This window comes from Notamacropus eugenii, chromosome 3 (assembly GCF_028372415.1).
Source record: "Notamacropus eugenii isolate mMacEug1 chromosome 3, mMacEug1.pri_v2, whole genome shotgun sequence".
Taxonomy (NCBI): domain Eukaryota; kingdom Metazoa; phylum Chordata; class Mammalia; order Diprotodontia; family Macropodidae; genus Notamacropus; species Notamacropus eugenii.
The window spans coordinates 115,888,537-115,909,939 of record NC_092874.1 but is presented as its reverse complement, the minus strand read 5'-3'; the positions used below and the strand labels follow the sequence as shown (position 1 = coordinate 115,909,939).

The window sequence follows — 21,403 nt, the reverse complement described above, 5'->3', positions numbered from 1 at the left end:
ATCTCCTTGCCTCTCATCCTGCATAGCCAATAAGTTGCCAAGTCTTATAGATTCTACTTCCACAATATCTCTCATATCTGTTCCTTTCTCTCCATTCACAGCCACCACCCTAATTCCACAAGGCCCTTAATACCTCTCACCTGTACTGTTGTTGTTGTTAGGTCGTTTTAGTTGTGTCCAACTCTGTGACCCCATTTGGCACTATTGCAGTGGCTCCCTAATTGGTCTGCCTGTTTCTGTCTTCCTCTCCAATTCTTCTTCCACACAGGTGCCAAAGTGAGGTTCCTGAAATACATTCCTAAAAGGTCTGGACATGTCATTCTCCTGTTCAGTAAACTCCAATGGTACCCCATTATCTCTGTGATCAAATTCAGACTCTTCTGTTTGGTATTTAAAAGCCTTCATAAGCTAGCTCCATGCTGTCCATGAACTCTTTGGTCTCGGCAGACTAGCCTTTGTACTGCTTGTCATGCCACCTGTTCATCTCCCCTCACTGTGCTTTTACTGAGGCTGTTCTCCAGTCATAGAATGCATCCTTTCCTCCCTTCTGCCTCTTAGAATTCCTGCTTTCCTTCAAAGCTCTGCTCACATGATACCCACTTGAGAACTTTCCTGAACATCCCACTTTCTAGTGCTTGCCCCCAGGATAACTGTGTATTTAATCTTGTATAATGCATGCATATTTATTTTCCGTATACACTTATGTGTATATGTTATCTCCAAAAATAGTTAACATTCATAAAATGCATTTATAATAAACAGAAGACATTCCATAAAAGGAGATAAGATTGGTTCAGATGCTGACCATTGGCTGTTTGGGAGGTATGCTACCATTCTAGTGGACTGATGAACGCATCTTCCACAGTTCTTAGCTACATATCCTACCATCTCTACCTTCAGTCCAAGCATTGAACCTTTCCAGTACTATGCTGAATTAATAGCTATTCTCTTTCCCTCACTGAGCTTTTATTGCCTATTTTCCTATCTTGTAGACTCCTGAAGTGTGAATTTACAAGGTTCTGCAATTCCTTTTTAAAAAATGGCAGTGGAACAGCATGAAGTAAACCATTTCAGAATTCTGTGGGTGTAAGACCCCTCCACGCACACAGATCCCTGAAGGAATGGGTTTTCTGAGTAACTGGTTACAGCTGTCGATCAATTATTCTCAATGTCATGGTTCCTGTGCTCTTTCCAGGTTGTTAGGGGTGGTTACAGATTCCTGTCAAATGAGATGTCTACTATATATTCAACATGAGGCATTTTGTATTTTCCCAGTCTATGGCTCTCAAGGTTTAGGAGGTTAAGCAAATTTTAGCAAACTAAATGGAACACAGACTAGGAATGCCATGCTAGAAGCATGCACAACAGACATGCCAAAATCTTGAAGATCGCTGCACAAGCAGATTAAAATTTTATATAAATACACTTATCTTGATTGTCACATTCCACCTGACTTTCCCCCTACATCCATAAAAATGACCCTGGGTCTAATTTTCAAAGACATTTGCCTCCTTATTGCACTTTTATCTGTCAAATATGAAAAGTATTTTGTGTCTTATATCTATCAGAAATGATTAAGGAACTAAAAAGATGGATTAGCATGAGGATAGAGTAAGAAATCTAATTCTTTACAACTTGGCTGAATGATAGCAAAAATGAGAGATAGGAAAACCATTTCCTGGGCTCAAGGACTACAGTGAGGGATGGAAAATTTGCTTAGCAGAATCCCAGGAAGCCTCTCTAGAATTATCAAAATCAGAGAAAGCTTACTGAATACCAAGGAAAAGCTTCTTTTAGGTAAAATTATCCATGCTGATTATCCAGTTAGCCTTCCCAGGAAATGAGAAGTCTCCAGAGTTTGAGGTGCTTTAGAATGTCTGGCATGGATTTCTAAGTTTGGGTAGGAAAGGCTAGCTGTTCATGAAGAGCTTTTTATGTATGAGGCGTACGTTGCCTATGCATGGACCAACCATTTGGAATATCTCCCTATGTGGATACCCAAAGGCATTTAATCAAGACAGTTATTCTTTTTCTTACAGAAATACATATTTAAAGGGGCAGTTTACAGGAGGAAGCAGAAGGAGGGTCAGGACCTGTGATTACATTAATATAGGGAATTCTTAGTGGGGAAATTCCCTATATGGATGCATATGTGCATGTTTTCTGTAATTTATATTCTTAAAGAATTGCCTTGACCACTAAGAGGATAAATGACTAGCCCAGGGTCTCATAGCAAGTTTGTATCAGAAGCAGGACTGGAAACTTTCTGACTATTCATTACACCATGCTGCCTGCATGGACCAACCATTTGGAATATCTCCCTATGTGGATACCCAAAGGCATTTAATCAAGACAGTTATTCTTTTTCTTACAGAAATACATATTTAAAGGGGCAGTTTACAGGAGGAAGCAGAAGGAGGGTTAGGACCTGTGATTACATTAATATAGGGAATTCTTAGTGGGGAAATTCCCTATATGGATGCATATGTGCATGTTTTCTGTAATTTATATTCTTAAAGAATTGCCTTGACCACTAAGAGGATAAATGACTAGCCTAGGGTCTCATAGCAAGTTTGTGTCAGAAGCAGGACTGGAAACTTTCTGACTATTCATTACACCATGCTGCCTGTCCTAAAGAAGTGTACAACATGTAAGATTTAAAGACAAATGCCTAGGTAAAAATCATAGGATTACAGATATAGAGCTGGAAGAGACAGTAGGAGTTAAACCCTCTCATTTTTCAAATGAGCAAAAATTAAGCATAGAAAGGGTAGGTGATTTGCTCATAATGACACAGTGTCTGAGGCAGGATTTGAATTCAGATCTTTCCAATTCCAAGCCTAGTACTCTATTCCACTCTGCCAATTAGCTACCTTTCTAACATCATTTATTATTTACTATAACCTTGATATAATATAACCTTGAATTTCCTTATTCTGCTTTAAGGAGAACATTTCTTCTCACTGGTGGTACCTTGAGTATTAGAAGTTAATGGCATGGCATAATTAAAAGAGAATCATTGGACTTAGGATCAGAAGACAGCACTGAGTCATTACTCAACCATTTATTAGTTATGTTTCATAAGACATCATTTCATCTCTCCGGTTCTCAGTTTTTCATTGTAAAGTGAGGATAGCACCAAGTAGTTGGATAGTGAGGATAGCACTCAGATTCACCGTGTCCAAACAGATCTCACTATTGCCTTCATTTCTTCCATGAATCCTGATCCTTTTCCATTTTTCTCTCTCTGTTTCCATTGAGGATACCATCTCTATAGTTCCTCAGATTTGCAATGTCAGAATCAAAATCAGCTCCTTCCAAGCTCTTATCCTTATGCAGTCAGTTGCTAAGTCTTGTTGATTCTGCCTCTGCAACATAGCCCATCTCCATCCCCCTTTGTGCCATTCACATGGGAGCCACCCTAGTTCAGACCTTTAACATCTTTTGCCTAGGCTGTTGAAACAGTCTTTTAAATGGGCTCCCTGGTTCCAGTCTCTCTTCCCTTCAGTCTTTTCAGGCAAGTGACAAAATTCTTCTTAAAACACAAGTATGGTCATGTCGTTCCCCTTGTCAGAGAACCATCAGTGGCTCTTTGTTCCTTCTGGGGTAAAACACAACCTGCCAAGGTTGGCTTTCAAAGACCTTCACAATCCAGCTCCACAGTTTTTCAGCCTTATTTCACATCGTTCTTCACACAGCCTACTTCCTGTGAAACTGTCCTATACACTCTTCTCCTACTTCCATACCTTTCCAAAGGTCACCCCACTCCATGCCATCTCCCCTTTCTTCTCATCTTCATCTGTTAGGACTCCACTCATACAGATTATCATATGGGAAGCCTTTTCCTAACGTCCCTAGCTGTTAATGTTCTCTCCTCAAATTACTATGTGTATGCTTGCACATTTATAGATTTTCTCCTCCCTCTCCTCATGCCCTGTAAAATGTAGTTACCTTTGGACAGGAACTATTTCCAGTTTTGCCTTTTTAACTCCAGCAGTAAGTACATAATAAATACTTGTGGTTGTATTTGATAGGGTATCCTGATACTTTAAAAATATTCATCTAGCGAAATTTGTCAGGGGTCCTAAACATTGCCTAGGAAAGAAAAAGTATGAAATTCGGAGCTGAAGTATCCTTGCAGGATGAAGAGGTCCCAGGGATGTGATGGAGAAGTTCAGAGGAGGGCAGCTGGGTGAGAAATGATGCGCCATCCAAAACCTTTAACTAGTAGATTGGAAACGGAAAAGATGGATAGATGGATAGACAGAAGGATGAATGGATAGATGGAGACAGATAGACAGATGAATAGATAGACGGACAGATGGATGGATAGACAGACAGATGGATAGATGGATGGATGGATGGATGGATAGATAGAGAGATAGATAGATAGGTAGGTAGGTAGGTAGGTAGGTAGGTAGATAGATGGATAGATGGAGACAGGTAGATGGATGGATAGGCAGATAAATAGATGGATGAATAGATAGATAGACGGACAGACAGACAGATAGATAGGCAGACAGATAGATAGATATGAATTTGTCTTACCACTCTTACTGAACTCCGGATACCCTATTCTATTATAGCCCATTTCTGTCTCATTTGTGAGGAGATGGCTCTCTTTTCTTTGTAATTTTGTTTTCCAGCCTAAACGGAGGAGGGAAAAGATTATGGTGACACTGTATATGCGTGTGTGTACATATATAGATATATATGTGTGTATATATACATATATATACGCGCACGTGCACACATACATACGCAAAGCTGTGAAAATCTCTCAAGGCTGTCTTTTTCCAATTAGTTATAGCAACTGTCTTTATTAACTCACCTTATTAATTGGTCAGTTCCCAGTCTCAGTTGAATCTGTTCTTACCAACAGCTAATAGTCTTACAATCTATCCCAAACCTTTGGGACAAACTAATATTTTCTTATTGGGACCATGCATTTCTGAATATTTGAAGCCAAAACAAGAGCTTCTAAACAAAAATATTTAGTGGTATCCTTACACTGAAAATTGGAGGTGGTTTTAATATATAGTAGAAGGAGAATGATAGTAACTGTCCTGCTGTAAGATCGACATATTAGATTTGAGTGAAATGGTCTTTCCCTATTTCTAAAATTCTCATACTATTTTGTGATGTATGTTTTCAATTTGTGTTGCAGGGCAGCCTTTGGCAAGGAGTCTGAAGTTCTAATTGGGAACCTGGGTGATAAATTAATCCCACAACAAGAGATCCTACGTGATGTCAGTGACCTAAAGGCTTTGGCCAACATGCATGAAAGCTTGGAGTGGTTGGCAGGACGGACAAAGTCAGCTTTTTCCAATCTTTCAACATCTCAAAGTAAGTGCCTAATACAGATTGTCTCCTTTGGGGGATGGCTAAAATGCCAAATAGGGTAATTTTGTTTAGAGGTGCTGATTACAGGTAACGTTGCACTGCCCAAAGGTCTGCTCTGTTTGTTAGAAACAACTCCAATTCATAGAATTCCTAACTTTCTTCAAAGTGTAATTCATACATCACTACATGAAGTCTTTTTTGATTCCCTCCAAGGTATTAGTGCTCTCTCCCTCTTGAAATTACTTTTTTTAAAATTTTTTGAATTTATTTATTTAACTTTTAACACTCATTTTCACAAAATTTTGGGTTCCAAATTTTCTCCCCATTTCTCCCCTCCCCCCACCCCAAAATGCCGAGAATTCTAATTGCCCCTATCACCAATCTGCCCTCTCTTCTAACATCCCTCCCTTCCCTTGTCCCCATCTTCTCTTTTGACGTGTAGGGCCAGATAACTTTCTATACCCCATTACCTGTATTTCTTATTTCCTACTAGTAAGAACAATACTCTACAGTTGTTCCTAAAACTTGGAGTTCCAACTTCTCTTCATCCCTCCCTCCCCACCCATTCCCTTTGGAAGGCAAGCAATTCAATATAGGCCATATCTGTGTGGCTTTGCAAATGACTTCCATAGTAGTCGTGTTGTGTGAGACTAACTATATTTCCCTCCATCCTATCCTGCCCCCCATTGCTTCTGTTCTCTCTTTGGATCCTGTCCCTCCCCGAGAGTGTTGACTTCAAATTGCTCCCTCCTCTCACTGCCCTCCCTTCCATCCTCCCCCACACCCTACTTAGCCCCTTCTCCCCCACTTTCCTGTATTGTAAGATAGGTTTTCATACCAAAATGAGCGTGCATTTTATTCCTTCCTTTAGTAGAATGTGATGAGAGTAAGCTTCATGTTTTTCTCTCACCTCCCCTCTTTTTCCCTCCACTGAAAAGTCTTTTGCCTGCCTCTTTTATGAGATTTAATTTGCCCCATTCCATTTCTCCCTTTCTCCTCCCAATATATTTCTCTTTCACCCCTTAATTTCTTGAAATTACTTTGAATAAGTCTATCTACCACTATGTCCATCTAGATATCTATTTCTCTGTATATCTTTATGTACATACACAGAGAAATAGTACTTTCTTCATAGTAGGCACTTAATAAATGTTTTCTTTGTGATCTTAGAAAAATAACTCATCTCCCTGTTTCCTTACGTAATATGAAAGGCAAGGTGATCTGTTTTAACATAGCTTTTATACTAAACCTCAGAAATATGTGCTGGATATAGCATTTCACGGAAATAAATTCTTGTTAAGGAGTAGAAAACTGTATTTTTTGTCCTTGCTATGACTCAAAAAAAAAAACTTGATCAAAGGTACTATATATAAGCATTTAACATAGAATTATAGATGTAGTGAGTACTGAATAGAAAGTATTGATTGGAAAAATGGGGGGGGGGGTTATCTAGAGGAGAAGAGAAATGAAGTTGGAAAATAAGGATAAAAAGTAATTGTTTTGGCCAAGAAATGAAGGGGTTAATGAAAGAAGATAACCACAAGGTTGTTCCTTAGAGAGAAGAGAGAAAGCCAGAGGAAGCAGAGGAGACAAAGAAAGCAGGTTCTAAGGTGAATGTTGGGATAAACTGTTAAAAGAGTGTTAGAAGTGAAGTGTTTTGGTTATACTTTGCTATTTCCTTAGAATGTAAGGTTTCGTAGTAAATTATCATACTAGTAATATGGTAATAATAATAGCTGATATTTTGTAGACTTTAACAATTCATAAAGTAATTTTGTTTTTCAAATTCTATAACAGCTCTGTTAGGTGAATAGTAAAGGTATCGTCATAATCAGGAAGTTGGTAGATTTAGGAGTCGAGCACCAGTCTTCTGACTCAAGAGACAAGTGTTTTACTACAACACAGTTGCCTAGCCACTTACAACTTTCCTTTGAAAGTATGGTCAGCTGATTCAGTTGAACTGATGACAGTTCAAGAGGTTCCTCCTTTCAATGAGAAAGTCATAGAAACTGACCAGGGAAAAATAATTCCTGGGCTGCAGTGGCAATAGATAGAGAAATTTCTCAGAATGGGATCCTTTCTGAGAGCCTTTGGGCTTGCAGCTCTCCACTTCTTTAGTGAGGAATACCAGACAGACCAAAGTAAACGGCTTAAATTTCGGTAGAAGAAAGGTGTATGAAAGATGAGATTTCCAAGACTATAAGATTCTAAAAATGACTTCTGAAGGAAATCATATAATCTTCCCTGCATGACCCTTAAGAAAAGAAAACACATCACTTCAGGTTGTCCAAAAGTATTGCTTAAAAGCTGGATGTTTACTAGGTGACTTCTCAAGGACTACTTTATGATTTTATTATATTGGAAACTATATTGCAATATAGCAAAGAGTTAAATCTGGATGCCCAAGTACAAATTTCAGAAAAAGACTCTGTGGCCCTTTATTAATTGTGAAATAAACACTTAATGTCAACCTCCCTGTCATCTCCCCTGCTTCATTGCTAGGGCTACTTGGGTGTTTTAACATCAGTAATTGCAAGAGCTCATCTCATCTGTAGGCCTTCTGCCCCAAGGAGACAATTACCTAGCATTTCCAATAATACAGCATTCCAAATTTGATGTGTTCTGAACAAGAACTGCTCCACAAAGCAATATAATAGATAACCTCTATAGCTAACTGCTGAGTGATTCACACATGCTAACCTAGAATCAACTGTTTTCAAATGGCAGGAGATGCTCTCTGAGCTAATGCTCAACTTTGTAATTGCACAATTTTGCCTGTTGTCTTCATGTCAGTAAGAGCACCCTAGTGCAGTAGACGTCCAATTCGTGTCTTTAATCACCTGCATGATTCTGACAGACACCTATTCTACCAAACCTGTTAACACTTCTGATGTGCTCAATTCCATCTCATAATATAAGTAGTATGCTCTCAGTTGTTCATTTCAAGGTAATTATTCCACTCAGTGAGTGATTTAAGTAACTGCCATCCTTCTGATGTTCACTGTGGAATACCCCAAGTGAACTGTAATCACTTCTTTTATTGTCTTTGTTAAACCAAAGATTCAAGTGATCTGCAGTATCATGTTCACAAGTCCAGCCCATGCTCTCTTCCCTGTCCTTTGGCATCCTAGCAGTTTATAGGCAGAAAAGAGCAATGGATATAGACCCCAAGGACCTGGATCTGAAGCCAGTCTTTTCTACTTGCTCTGTAATCTTGGGCAAATGATTTGAACCTCTCTGAGCCTCAGAGAAGGTAGGCATTCCAGTCCCTTCTAGCATGAAATCTATGATCCTGTGATGATTCTGTGTGGGTGTGACTCCAATAGGAGGCTACATCGTGCTGCATTGTGTCCATACCTTCATCCTTCAACAGGGAATTTTTGCAGCCAGAAAAATCACTTTGGATAGTCAGACCTTCCTCCAGCCCTGAACAGATTCTCATTCACCTGAAACATTTCATGTTAACCTGGACCAAGTATAGACTTTGTAAGGAATGGACATGCCTTGAGCAGGAGATAGAGTAGACTACCTTTTCTTAGATATTGCCTGCTGAATCATTCAGTCGCGGACTGAATTTCAATGTATCCTCTTTTTATTTTATTTGTATCATTCCTTCATACTTCAAGTCCAATCTGCCCATATCCAAGTCACTTCTTAAAGCTTTTGTCCTTTCTGGTAATCCATAATTACATTTTATTTCTTCCATTCTGACTCTCCTGAATGGTTCCTTCTTGAGTTGTGTAAGTGTGTGAACCATGCTGAAAGTCTACCAATTCCTACATTTTGTAGAGTACGTCATATCAACTCATAGACTGAATTCTTTTTCTGGTTTCCTCTATTAATATATTTATTGCATGCATGTAATTCTATGTACTAATGTGTATGTGTCTGTATGTACACACACGCTTAGAATCAGAGACTGCCCAAATCAGGAGTTCTTAACCTGGTATCTCGTGACTTTTTTTTTTTTAACATTGAGATGGCTATATTGCAGTATAATTGATTTTCTTTGTAATTCTTTGTGGTTTATTTCATGCATTTAAAAACCTTCTTCATAGAAAGCATCCATAGACTTCTCTAGTCTCTAAAGAGGGCCCATGACACCAAAAAGATGAAAATTCTGGGTCCTTGATGATCAGAAAAATGCCCACCAGCCATGCTATTCTTATACGGTAGTCAAGTAAAAATTCAAATTTATACAATATTTTTCCCCTTAGGAACAACATAAACTTTGTTAGGAAGGGAACAAATAATTCTGTATACTTTTTAAGAACTTCTAAAAAATATACTGAACTTAATGTTTTTCATTAGGAAATTTGGAGCATAAACATGACTTCCATAGAAATTTTCACATTTTAAAATTTTCTGTTTTATGTTATGCTTTTGTTTAAAGGCTTACCTGCTTAAAGATGGGTATCATAGAAATCTGTTTCTGAAAGCAGTCTTGAATTCGGCTAGCCCACCTTTCTTTTTCATGCAGGCTCATACTTTACTACTGATGTGTTTTGGATAACTTAGTTAAAGCTCATAAGGAGTAGAGATTCCATACCCTTCCTTGATAGCCTATTCTGATATTTAATCTTTTTCACCATCTAGAAGGTTATCTTTATAATCTTTATAATTTATAATTTTGTAATCTTTATAATTTCTTTATGACCTTTGTGCATCATGCTAAATCTATTTCCTCTGTTGTCCTCAGAAATAGAAAACAATTGATGAGTATTCTCTCTATTATAACTTATTGGAAGTCTGAAATTTCTTCTTTGAGTCCCAGAATCTCAGAGTTGGAAAGAGATTTCAGGGGTCATATAGTCCAACCTATACTTGGAAAAGGATCTTATCTACAATGTATCACCCAGCCTTTATTTGCAATTTTTCGGTGAGTAGGAGCCCATCACCTCCCAAGGCAGCCCATTCTACCTGGAACCACTCTAATTATTAGGAAGTTACCTCTGCCATAGTTCTTAGCTCTGGCCTCTGGGGCCAAATACAAGTCTGATCCTGGCTTCATACAACAGCCTTTCAGATATTTGAAATCAACTTTCCTGTCGCCCTTGAGTCTTCTCCTCTACCCAGTTCCTTCATGGATCATGACCTCACCATCCCAGTTGCCCTTCTCTGGATACCCTCCAGCTTATCAGCGTTTTACTGAACTGTGGTACCCAGGACTGAGCATGGAATGAAGGCATAGTACAGTGGGGCTATCATGTTCCTATTTGTAGAAACTATTCTCCTCTTAATGCAGTCCAGGATTCTCTGTTTGCCCTATCTCACCCCAATTCATTGAACTTGAAGTCTACTAAAATTTCCAAGTCTGTTATTCCACAAAAGCTCTTGCCTAACTATTTAGCTTCCTCCATCGTGTACTCCTTTATCAACTGTTCATTTCATGAATCTTCCTTTCTCTTCTGAAGTCCTTGCCTTCAATCACCATCACAAGAAGAACATATCTATGTCCCTGAGGGCCTCAGGTTCTTGTCGACAACATCATAACCGTTGTCATGCTTGCTAGATTTCTTTTGCAGGTATCTTTTGTTCCCAAGTAAGTCACCAGAAGTAGGTAGTATTCATCAGAACTGACAAACCTGGGGAGATCCTTTATCATTTCCTGAAAAGATGCCCTGGGAATACTGCTGACCTCTCTCTATTGCAGTTATCAAGTCAACAAATAGCTACCTCATTACCCCTTAGCAGCGAGTCACCTAATAAATCTATACATCTCTTCTTCACCTGACCCTTAACTGAATGACCATTCATCTCTTGTGGATCAATGTTATCATTCCTTGTGGGAATGCTTCCACCTCACTGGAGAAGAACCGTATGCCTAAATAAATGTTCAGTGGTCCTTCTTCCCTTTTTCCTCTCATTCTTCTGTCCTCCTGATACAGATCCTTATTACCTTTTGCCTCCTCAAATACCTTTTCTTGTTTTGACTTCTTTTTTTTAAACATGGAAGCTCTTCTGGTTTTTAAGGAACATTTCATTTTCCCTAATACTGTGAAGATTATAGAGAAATTCTTCAAGCACTGTTTACCTTCTCTTCTACAAGGGAAACCTGCCTGATTCCATATCCTCCATTCTACGGGAAACAGCCAGTCTCCTAGAGTTCATTTCACGAATCTGCCTTTCTCCTCAGAGTTCTATTGCCGAATAAACAGTCTTATTTCTTATTTGTTTGTTTTGGTTTTGCTCTCCTCTGAACTCTCACCAATGTATTATAGATATTTCTCTTAAAATGCGATTCAGATCATGGAGCCAGCAGAACCTCAGTGTCCACCTCCATCATCTTATCTTAAACTTAAGGAACATGAAGATCCCAGAGGTTTGATGCATATGACCAAGAATCCCCAACTACTTCGTGGCAAGGGAACAACTGGAATTCTGATCTCTTTTCAACTGATCAAGAGTTTTTTCCACTGTCACACATCTCTGACCACTTTCAGGTTCAGCAGAAAGATTTCCTAGAGGACCTGGATTCCTGATAATTCCTGTCAATGTCCTATTGTGTTTGAAAATAACAAGTCTAATTCGCTGTTCCATATTCAGCTTGTTACCTTCCCCCCATATAATTTTCTAGCATCCAAACTGGAATTTTCCCATCTTCTATACAAGGTTTATTTTCAGTCCTAACTACTCTTTCCCACCCTTGTCTCTTAAATTCCATCATCATATAATTTAGATTGTCAAATTTCATGTTGTTCCTATCTTCTCAGTTTCGCAAGCCTGCCTACTTCTGTGTCATCTTAATAATACATTTACAAGTCTGTTACAGGACATTAATAGGGATTTTAAACAACACCAGCCCCAGCACTGGGCCCTTTAGAACATTATATAATATATATACCTAAGATCGTGCTGAGCAAGTGATGACCACTTTGATTGTGTCTCTCCAGGCAATGTGATTCCTACTTCATGGGATTTTGTTCTTTGACTTCATGGCTCATTCAAGATATATTATTTTCTTCTTACACAGTCAAGTATTTCAAAGCCAGTTACTCTACTGTTGAATTAAATTAGTCTCATGACTAGGATCCTAGATTTGAGACTTAAGGGACCAAAAATTGAGTGAATTGCCCAGGATTACATATAGCTGGGCTATGGTTTAAAATCAAGTCCAAGGACTCTGAATCCAGTGGCCTTTCATGGTATCATGTTAGTTTAAAAAAAAAAAAGCCATTTGGGGAGCTTTGTTCTGTTCTGGGTAACTGAAGTTGCAATTTTCTTACATGATTTATCCTGTTGTCTTCTCAGGTGTTCAGGTGACCAGAAGTTACAGTGTCTGATTTCCAGAGATTGTTATTTTGTGATTGCTGTGCCTGTTTGTTTTCCAATTCCAACTCTCCAAAAGACTAGCCATTAACTCCACAGTAAAAGATATCAGCAACTTAAGTTACTCTCCTAGGTTCTGGGTTACTAGGCCCTTCTGATACCCCCAAATACACAATCTAACTGAGTGGATTTCTCCTAAGCGTTTTCTTCCATTTTCTAGTTAGGCTTTCCCCTATCTCATCACAGATAACTCTTGTTCAGGTACCCCTTTCAACAACTTATTTCTTTTTTTACTAGATCTATGACTTCATTGATATCAAGAATTCTATATGAGTAAACTCCACTAACATTAGTCAGCACCTGCTCTCCATCTAATAGTTGTTGAGAATTACTTGGGTAGATGAGAGGTTAAGCCCAGGAACACACTGCCATATGCATCAGAGGGACTGGAACCCATATCTTTCTGACTCTGAGGCCAGCTCTTTATTAACTATGAGCGTATGTAATTGCTTTCATATGAAGTATGGTTTTTTCTTCAGAAAGAGAACTTTAGTAACCTCAGTGACATATATTGCTCTGAGAGATGCTTTCATCATTTTATAAATTGTATATTAATCTCTTCCTCCTGGCAAGTGATGCTGGTGATGGTAAATATAATCTAGTGTAGGTAGGATTGGCTAAAACCATCAGCGTGGTGACAACCTTGTTTATTTCATAAGCCTGTGTGAAAGTTGTCCCTTCCTAGGCACCTCTAGGAGCTTGTTTTCAATTCTATCTCTTGATAGTCATATTCTCTAAGAAAGCACTAAATAAAGTCAATTTTACACTAATACCTTCAGATATAGCCAAATTAATATAAAAATAACTGTGTCTGTTGTTTTCTCAAATCAAAATGCTTTGAGGTTTAGCCAGTTTCCATTAGGTTTTTATACATAATTGTAAATCAGCAGCTAATTTTAAAAGTTAAACTTTTACTGGGAAATGTCACTTTATAGCCTCCAAAATGATCTAGCTTTTTGCCCTCCCATATTTCTTTATAAATGGAAATTGCCTTGTAGTTATTTTACTCCTTATTTCTCCATTCTTGGAGGAGTAGATTTATATTGTAGCCACTATTTTACATATTGGCCACAAAAATGTTAAAATGATGTAATGAAAAGAGCTCTGGGTTGAGATCCTGAGGAATTTTAAATTCTGATCTTCTGATCTTGGTTGTCTCTTTTCACACATCCCCCTCCTCCCTGACCTGCACTAGCCAATTGAATGAAAATGGGTAAGTGACATCTCACCTCCCTCCATTTTTTCATTTGTGAAATAACAGAGCTATACTCTAATAACCCAAGTCATTTTCTAACTCTGGATGGAAACTTGGAAGACTGCATAGGAATGATAACCCACTGTTGCCTAGTGGTGCTTAGGTTTATTTTCACTTGAATCTGATTAAAAGCAAAATGACTTCTTACCCCTCCCCAACCTGTTGTCAGTTAAGGCATAAAGTTTCTCTTGATGTTAAGATCTGAGAATGCCAAACCAGGTAGGTGAAAGTGAAACTTTCTTTTTTTTTTTTTTAATTAATTTATTTAACTTTTAACATTCATTTTCAGAAGATTTTGGGTTCCAAATTTTCTCCCCATTTGTCCCCTCCCCCCACCCCAAAACACCCAGCATTCTAATTGCCCCTATGACCAATCTACCCTCTCTTCTATCATCCCTGCCTTCCCTTGTCCCCATTTTCTCCTTTGTCCTGTAGGGCCAGATAACTTTCTATACCCCTTTACCTGTATTTCTTATTTCCTAGTAGCAGGAACAGTACTCTACAGTTGTTCCTAAAACTTGGAGTTCCAACTTCTCTTCATCCCTCCCTCCCCACCCATTCCCTTTGGAAGGCAAGCAATTCAATATAGGCCATATCTGTGTGGATTTGCAAATGACTTCCATAGTAGTCGTGTTGTGTGAGACTAACTATATTTCCCTCCATCCTATCCTGCCCCCCATTGCTTCTGTTCTCTCTTTGGATCCTGTCCCTTCCCAAGAGTGTTGACTTCAAATTGCTCCCTCCTCTCACTGCCCTCCCTTCCATCCTCCCCCCCACTCTGCTTATCCCCTTCTCCCCCACTTTCCTGTATTGTAAGATAGGTTTTCATACCAAAATGAGTGTGCATTTTATTCCTGTCTTTATTCCTTCCTTCATTTAGAATGTGATGAGAGTAAACTTCATGTTTTTCTCTCACCTCCCCTCTTTTTCCGTCCACTAAAAAGTCTTTTGCTTGCCTCTTTTATGAGAGATAATTTGCCCCATTCCATTTCTCCCTTTCTCCTCCCAATATATTTCTCTCTCACTGCTTGATTTCATTTTTTTAAGATATGATCCCATCCTCTTCAATTCACTCTGTGCACTCTGTCTCTATGTGTGTGTGCGTGTGCATGTGTGTGTGTGTGTGTGTGTGTGTGTGTGTGTGTGTGTGTGTGTAATCCCACCCAGTACCCAGATACTGAAAAGTTTCAAGAGTTACAAATATTGTCTTTCCATGTAGGAATGTAAACAGTTCAACTTTAGTAAGTCCCTCATGACTTCTCTTAGCTTTTCACCTTTTCATGCTTCTCTTCATTCTTGTGTTTGAAAGTCAAATTTTCTTTTCAGCTCTGGTCTTTTCATCAGGAATGCTTGAAAGTCCTCTATTTCACTGAAAGACCATTTTGTCCCCTGAAGTATTATACTCAGTTTTGCTGGGTAGGTGATTCTTGGTTTTAGTCCTAGTTCCTTTGACTTCTGGAATATCCTATTCCATGCCCTGCGATCCCTTAATGTAGAAGCTGCTAGATCTTGTGTTATCCTGATTGTATTTCCACAATACTTGAATTGTTTCTTTCTAGCTGCTTGCAATATTTTCTCCTTGACCAGGGAACTCTGGAATTTGGCTACAATGTTCCTAGGAGTTTCTCTTTTTGGATCTCTTTCAGCAGGTGATCAGTGGATTATTTCAATATTTATTTTGCCCTCTGGTTCTAGAATATCAGGACAGTTTTCCTTGATAATTTCATGAAAGATGATGTCTAGGCTCTTTTTTTGATCATGGCTTTCAGATAGTCCCATAATTTTTAAATTGTCTCTCCTGGATCTATTTTCCAGGTCAGTTGTTTTTCCAATGAGATATTTCACATTATCTTCCATTTTTTCATTCTTTTGGTTTTGTTTTGTGATTTCTTGGTTTCTCATAAAGTCATTAGCCTCCATCTGTTCCATTCTAATTTTGAAAGAACTATTTTCTTCAGTGAGCTTTTGAACCTCCTTTTCCATTTGGTTAATTCTGCTTTTGAAAGCATTCTTCTCCTCATTGGCTTTTTGAACCTCTTTTGCCAATTGAGTTAGCCTATTTTTCAAGGTGTCATTTTCTTCAGCATTCTTTTGGGTTTTCTTTAGCAGGGTGTTTAATTGTTTTTCATGCTTAACTTGCATGTCCCTCATTTCTCTTCCCAGTTTTTCCTCCACCTCTCTAACTTGATTTTCAAAATCCTTTTTGAGCTCTTCCATGGCCTGAGCCCATGGTGTATTTATTTTGGATGTGTGGGATACAGAAACCTTGACTTCTGTGTCTTTCCCTGATGGTAAGCATTGTTCTTCCTCATCTGAAAGGAAGGGAGGAATTATCTGTTCACCAAGAAAGTAACCTTCTATAGTCTTATTTCTTTTCCCTTTTCTGGGCATTTTCCCAGCCAGTGACTTGACTTCTGAGTTTTCTTTCCACACTCACCACCTCCAGATCCAACCAGCCAGTGCTTGGGGTCTGAGATTCAAATGCTGCTTCCCAGCCTCAGGGCTTTGGGCGGGGACAGGGCTGCTATTCAGTGTGAGATTAAGTTCAGGCGCTCAGGTGGGGGCAGGGCCACCTCACAGGACTCAGTTCCCTGAGGGGGTTTATGAGGAGACCTTCAACAATGGATCCAGGCTCCTGCCTGCTTGGGGAGCCCCCGCTGCTGCCTCCTGAGGGGGCCTAAGTTATGGGGACACTCCACTCCCCTCTTGACCAGCCAAAGAGACCCTCTCACCGACTTTTGGCACCTATGGGTGGAGGGGCCTGCAGGGCCGCTGGAGATTCTGTCCCTGAAGCCTGCTGGGATCTGCTCCTCTTGGTGCCCCGCGGCCAAGGCAGGGCTAGGCTCTGCTCCAGGTCTGGGGCGCAACGGACCTTTCGCGTCAGGTTTTCAGGTCTCTCTGGAACAGAGATCTCCTCCACTCCGTTGCTCTGTGGCTTCTGCTGCTCCAGAATTTGTTGGGAGTTCTTCTTTACAGATATTTTATGGGCTGTGGGTTCGGAGCTAGCATATGTATGTCTTTCTACTCCGCCATCTTGGCTCCTCCCCCCAAAAGTGAAACTTTCTACAAAATATCACCCTAGAAATTAGAGATAGAAAAGACCCAACTGGTGTGGTCACTCCTGATCAAGACTCTGTATGACTTCCCATTTCGTCTGATCTAAGGTTTCCTAAAGACAAGGTGTGAGCTCCACCTTAGATTTCAATGTCAGATCTTTTGTTGTGCTTCACTGATTAATGAGTTCTAGAATACAAACCTATTGATGTGTTTCTGCTTAGCTACACAATTGACAGTAATAATTTGCCTAACCAAGATCCCATGAGGTATTACCCAGTTTCAGCTTTGTGTTTTTCCTGAACCATTAGACAAAATTTTCCCTCTCCTAATTCCATTTGATTGTTATTAATTAAAGCCCCTGTATGGTAATTCCTTTCTTGCTCAGGTATTTACAAGTTGCAAATATTTGTAGACTGTTATCAGATCCTCTTTAGTCATTGCTCAGCCTAGCTGTATGTATTTAGTTTCTGTAATCTTCTTTCCTAAGTTAGGTTTTCTGTGCCTTTAATCATTTTCCACTCTATTCTTTTTCATTTTCTCAAGCTGACTCATTTATCAATTTCCTCCTCTTATGCCTGACCTCTCCAGGTCTGTTTTTATTATTTCTCTGTTCTTGCTGCTCCTGGCCATACCGTCTAATTCAGTGTCGTCTGTTAATTCCATTATCTTTCTGCTTGCTGAGAAAAATCACCATTTAGCATTATACTTTTGTTTATGAGTTTTCAGCCCATTGTCAAGCTGAATGACTTTGTCCTCATCCAAGCTAATTGGAACCAATTTTACTTGTAAATTTTTATGAGTCTTTATCAAATGCTTTTCTAAAGTCCAAATATATGTATCTATGTTGTCTTTCCTTTCAGAGATAATCATATTATTTTGTGGGGGAAAGAAGCTCCGAGTCGTAATTTTATGAAGATTCATCCTTATTATTCTTCAGACTTAATTGAAGTTTGTTCAAATATAAAACCTCAATGAAATGTATATTAAGGAAAAATGAATGTATGGTATTCCTGCATTCAGTGTGCTGACCATTCTGAGCACTCTTATAAAAATGTTGTTGCCACTGACAACAGAAATAATGGTTATTCTCTTGTTAGTTTTCTGAGTAGAAACATCTGGGGTCCTCTGTTTCCTTCTCCTTGGCTGACATTATTACTGATTATCAGCTAAGCCTCAGCTGGACGTGAATGGATTTTTCTGGCTTTGAGTCTTAAGCGTCTCTGTTTCTTGCCATAGAAAAGTGTTCTCTGGGTGCCCAAATGCCCTGGTTTCCACACCTTGTACCAACCAATTTCTCCTAAAGGAGATTCCTAAGTTCTAAGTTGTCTCCTTTGGTTTTTGCTCTTTCCACAACCATTTTTTTTCTTTTATCTGAGAGAAGTTTTCTAGCTCTCCTTCAGTCACTTTATACTTTCAGCACTTTGTTGCTGTTCAGGCATTCAGTGACTCTTGGTAATCCTATGGACCATAGCATACCAATGCTGTCCATGCGGTTTTCTTAACAAAGATACTAGAGTGTTTTGTCATTTCTTTCACCAGTAGATCACGTATCCATAGGCAAATAGAGGGTAAGTGACTTGCCCAAAGTCACTTGGAGCCCAGCCCTCTATCCACTGTGTCACCCAGCTATCTCTAATTAGGTTTGAAGTTTTTTTTTCCCAAGCTTTTGTTTTTCTTCCCTCTGTTGTTCAGTTATGTCCAACCATTCATGAGCCCATATAGGATTTTCTTGGCAAAGATACTGGACTGATTTACTATTTCTTTTTCAGTGGATTAAGCAAACAGAAGTTAAGTGTCTTGCTCAGGGTATACAGTCAGCGAGTGTCCAAAGCTAGATTTGAATTCAAGGCCTTCCTGGCTCCAGATCCAACACTATCCACAGAAGTCACTTAGTTGCCTCACTGTAATCTAATATTTGTTTTTGTTGTAATAGTTCAGATGTTCAGCTGTGTTTAACTCTTTGTGACTCTGTATGGGGTTTGCTTAGCAAAGATACCATAGTGGTTTGCCATTTCCTTCTCCAGTGAATTAAGGCAAACAAAGATCAACTGACTTGCAGCTTGTAAGCATCTGAGGCCATATTGGAACTCAGGCCTTCCTGACTCCAGGCCCAGCACTCCATCCACCGAGTCCCTGAACTGCCTACAACTTCAACACTTTACAACCCTTTCAATCCTTATTTATCTCCTTCATGGCTCAGTATTGATTTTATTCATGTCTCCATGTTCTTGTATCATCTCCAAGGGCAAATGAGATTATCTTTGTAAAGCATTTCATAAACTTTAAAGCTCTATTAAGATGGCAGCTGCTATCAGTATTATAATTGTTGTCATCATCATCATCACCAGAGTGATTATGGCTGCATCCGCCAAAAACACACGAATGTCTCTGTGTCTTCTGCAGCTTTATGTCCATGTGAATATGAATGAGACTACCTCTTCAGATGTCTGTCTGTGACAGTGAAATTGAATGTGTTTTTGAAATTATAGGACAAGGACTTGGTTCCCACTAGTCACCAGAATCTGTTTACATGCTATATCCAAAATACTCAAACACAGGGCCCTTCAACACTATCATCATCATACATTTTTGCAATGAGTTACACTATGCATGCCTGTACCATTTTTAAAAAATACCTCACCAATTTCCCCCAAAAGATGGTTTTGAGCTTTAGAGAAATATCCCAAACTGAGATGGTCTACATAGATTCAGGATCTTAAAGATTTTAAAAATATAAAAAAGGCTTTTAAAGTGCAGAGTAATTATAATCATGAAGAAGATAATTTGTTTTTTAAAAAAAAAAGATGATAGTATCTGTTGGCACCTAGGTGCCCTGATTAGGTATACAGTGAAAAAAGGAACAGAGGAAAGTAGAATGGGGATCCAAGATGATGGGTTGAAGGGACAGAGGCTCCCACTGAGCAGAGGAAATCATTGGAAGTTAAGATTTTTCAGTGGTAGAGGCAGGAGTGTTTGTAAAATGAATGAGAAGTATCACCATGATGATAACTGAGTTTGGACCAAAAACTAGGGGAGGGAGGGAAATTTTGCACCCAAACAGATAAAACTTTAAGGACTGTCAAGTAGTGATAATAGGTGGTGCTGAGAAAGAACTGTTGGTATCATTAAATTGGAACCATCACTTAAAGAGGGTACTGTATGTACTTTAAAAAATCAGATTAGCTAACTAATAAATGTGAAAGAGTAACATATAATAATCATACTTCATAGAACTTGTATCTTGAAATTTCCTTACACTATAGTGAAGTTTCATTGTATCCCAAAACTGTATTTGTAGACTGAATGGATAAGTCAGAGGGATAATGCTAGAGAAGCTAGAGAAAGAATATGGGCCAGGGGTGAAGGATAGAGAGTGTTTAGGAATAGGGATCATGAATTTTCATAGGAAAAATTTTCCCCATTTTTACCCTTTGCATCCAAATGGCTACCAGCAAAGCTAGAACCCAAGATCAGACAGACAGACTAAGAACCCCTAGAGATGTGTTTTTGCCATGTTTTGCCACAAAAGATAAAGGGGTTTGTTAGGTAGAGTCCCCCATATGTTTGCAATATGATGGGGAAATGATATGGATGCAAAGAAAATGTCCACGTGTAGAAGAATTAGAAACAATAAACGTAAGGGACATGTTTAGCATGTTGAAGAAGTCCTCAGCTCCAGCTGCAGCTGGAGAAATCTTCACCTCCAATGCCTCTTCAACACTATCACTTGGAATCATATTGCAGAAATAATCACTGGTCTTCTGAGTTCAAAGATCTTGGCCATTTACTACTTGTTTGATGTTGAGGAAGTCCCTTCACCTGGGCCTCAGTTTCTTCATCTGTACAGTGGAAACAATACCAAGACTGAGAGAGAATAAGGGATTTGCCCAAGCTCACAAAATTGGGAAATTAAAGAACCAGGATTTTGACTTCTTCTGACTCAATTTGATTATCTTTTCCCCAAATCTTAACCGTCTTCTTAACCTCCCTATTTCTGTTGTAGCACCACCATCCTTTTGGTCATCCAGGTTCACAGCCTCATACTCATTCTCCACTTTTTCCCTTTCCTCACCCCTTGTACCCAAACAATAGCCAATTCTTGTGGATTGGACATCCACAATATCTCTCATGTTCATCTTCTCTCCACTTATGTGGCTGCCACACCAATGTCACACTTCTCACCTGGAATAGGGAAATAGTCTCCTAATCTATTTTCCATAGCTATCAAATCAATATTCCTAAAGCATATTCAACAAACACTTATTAAGTACCTGCTATGTGCCTAACACAGTGTTGGTACCAGGGCTACAAAGAAGAGACTAAACAATTCCTTGCTTCAGGATGCCTACCCTCCACTGGACAAGTCCTACATGTCCCTGGTTATCTCACCTTTCTGTACCTGATTACCTCATCTCCCTG

At 39.1% G+C, this 21,403-nt stretch overlaps 1 protein-coding gene across 4 annotated transcripts in view; it reads left to right on the top strand.

Annotated features, from left to right (window-relative positions):
• The window catches only part of EXOC4 (exocyst complex component 4), a 945,346-nt gene that overhangs the window by 795,361 nt on the left and 128,582 nt on the right, over positions 1-21,403 (top strand). For all 4 annotated transcript variants that reach the window (XM_072650117.1, XM_072650119.1, XM_072650120.1 and 1 more), the window contains one exon: positions 5,168-5,346. In XM_072650117.1, the coding sequence (XP_072506218.1) occupies positions 5,168-5,346 (179 nt within the window). The remainder of the gene's footprint in view (positions 1-5,167; positions 5,347-21,403) is intronic.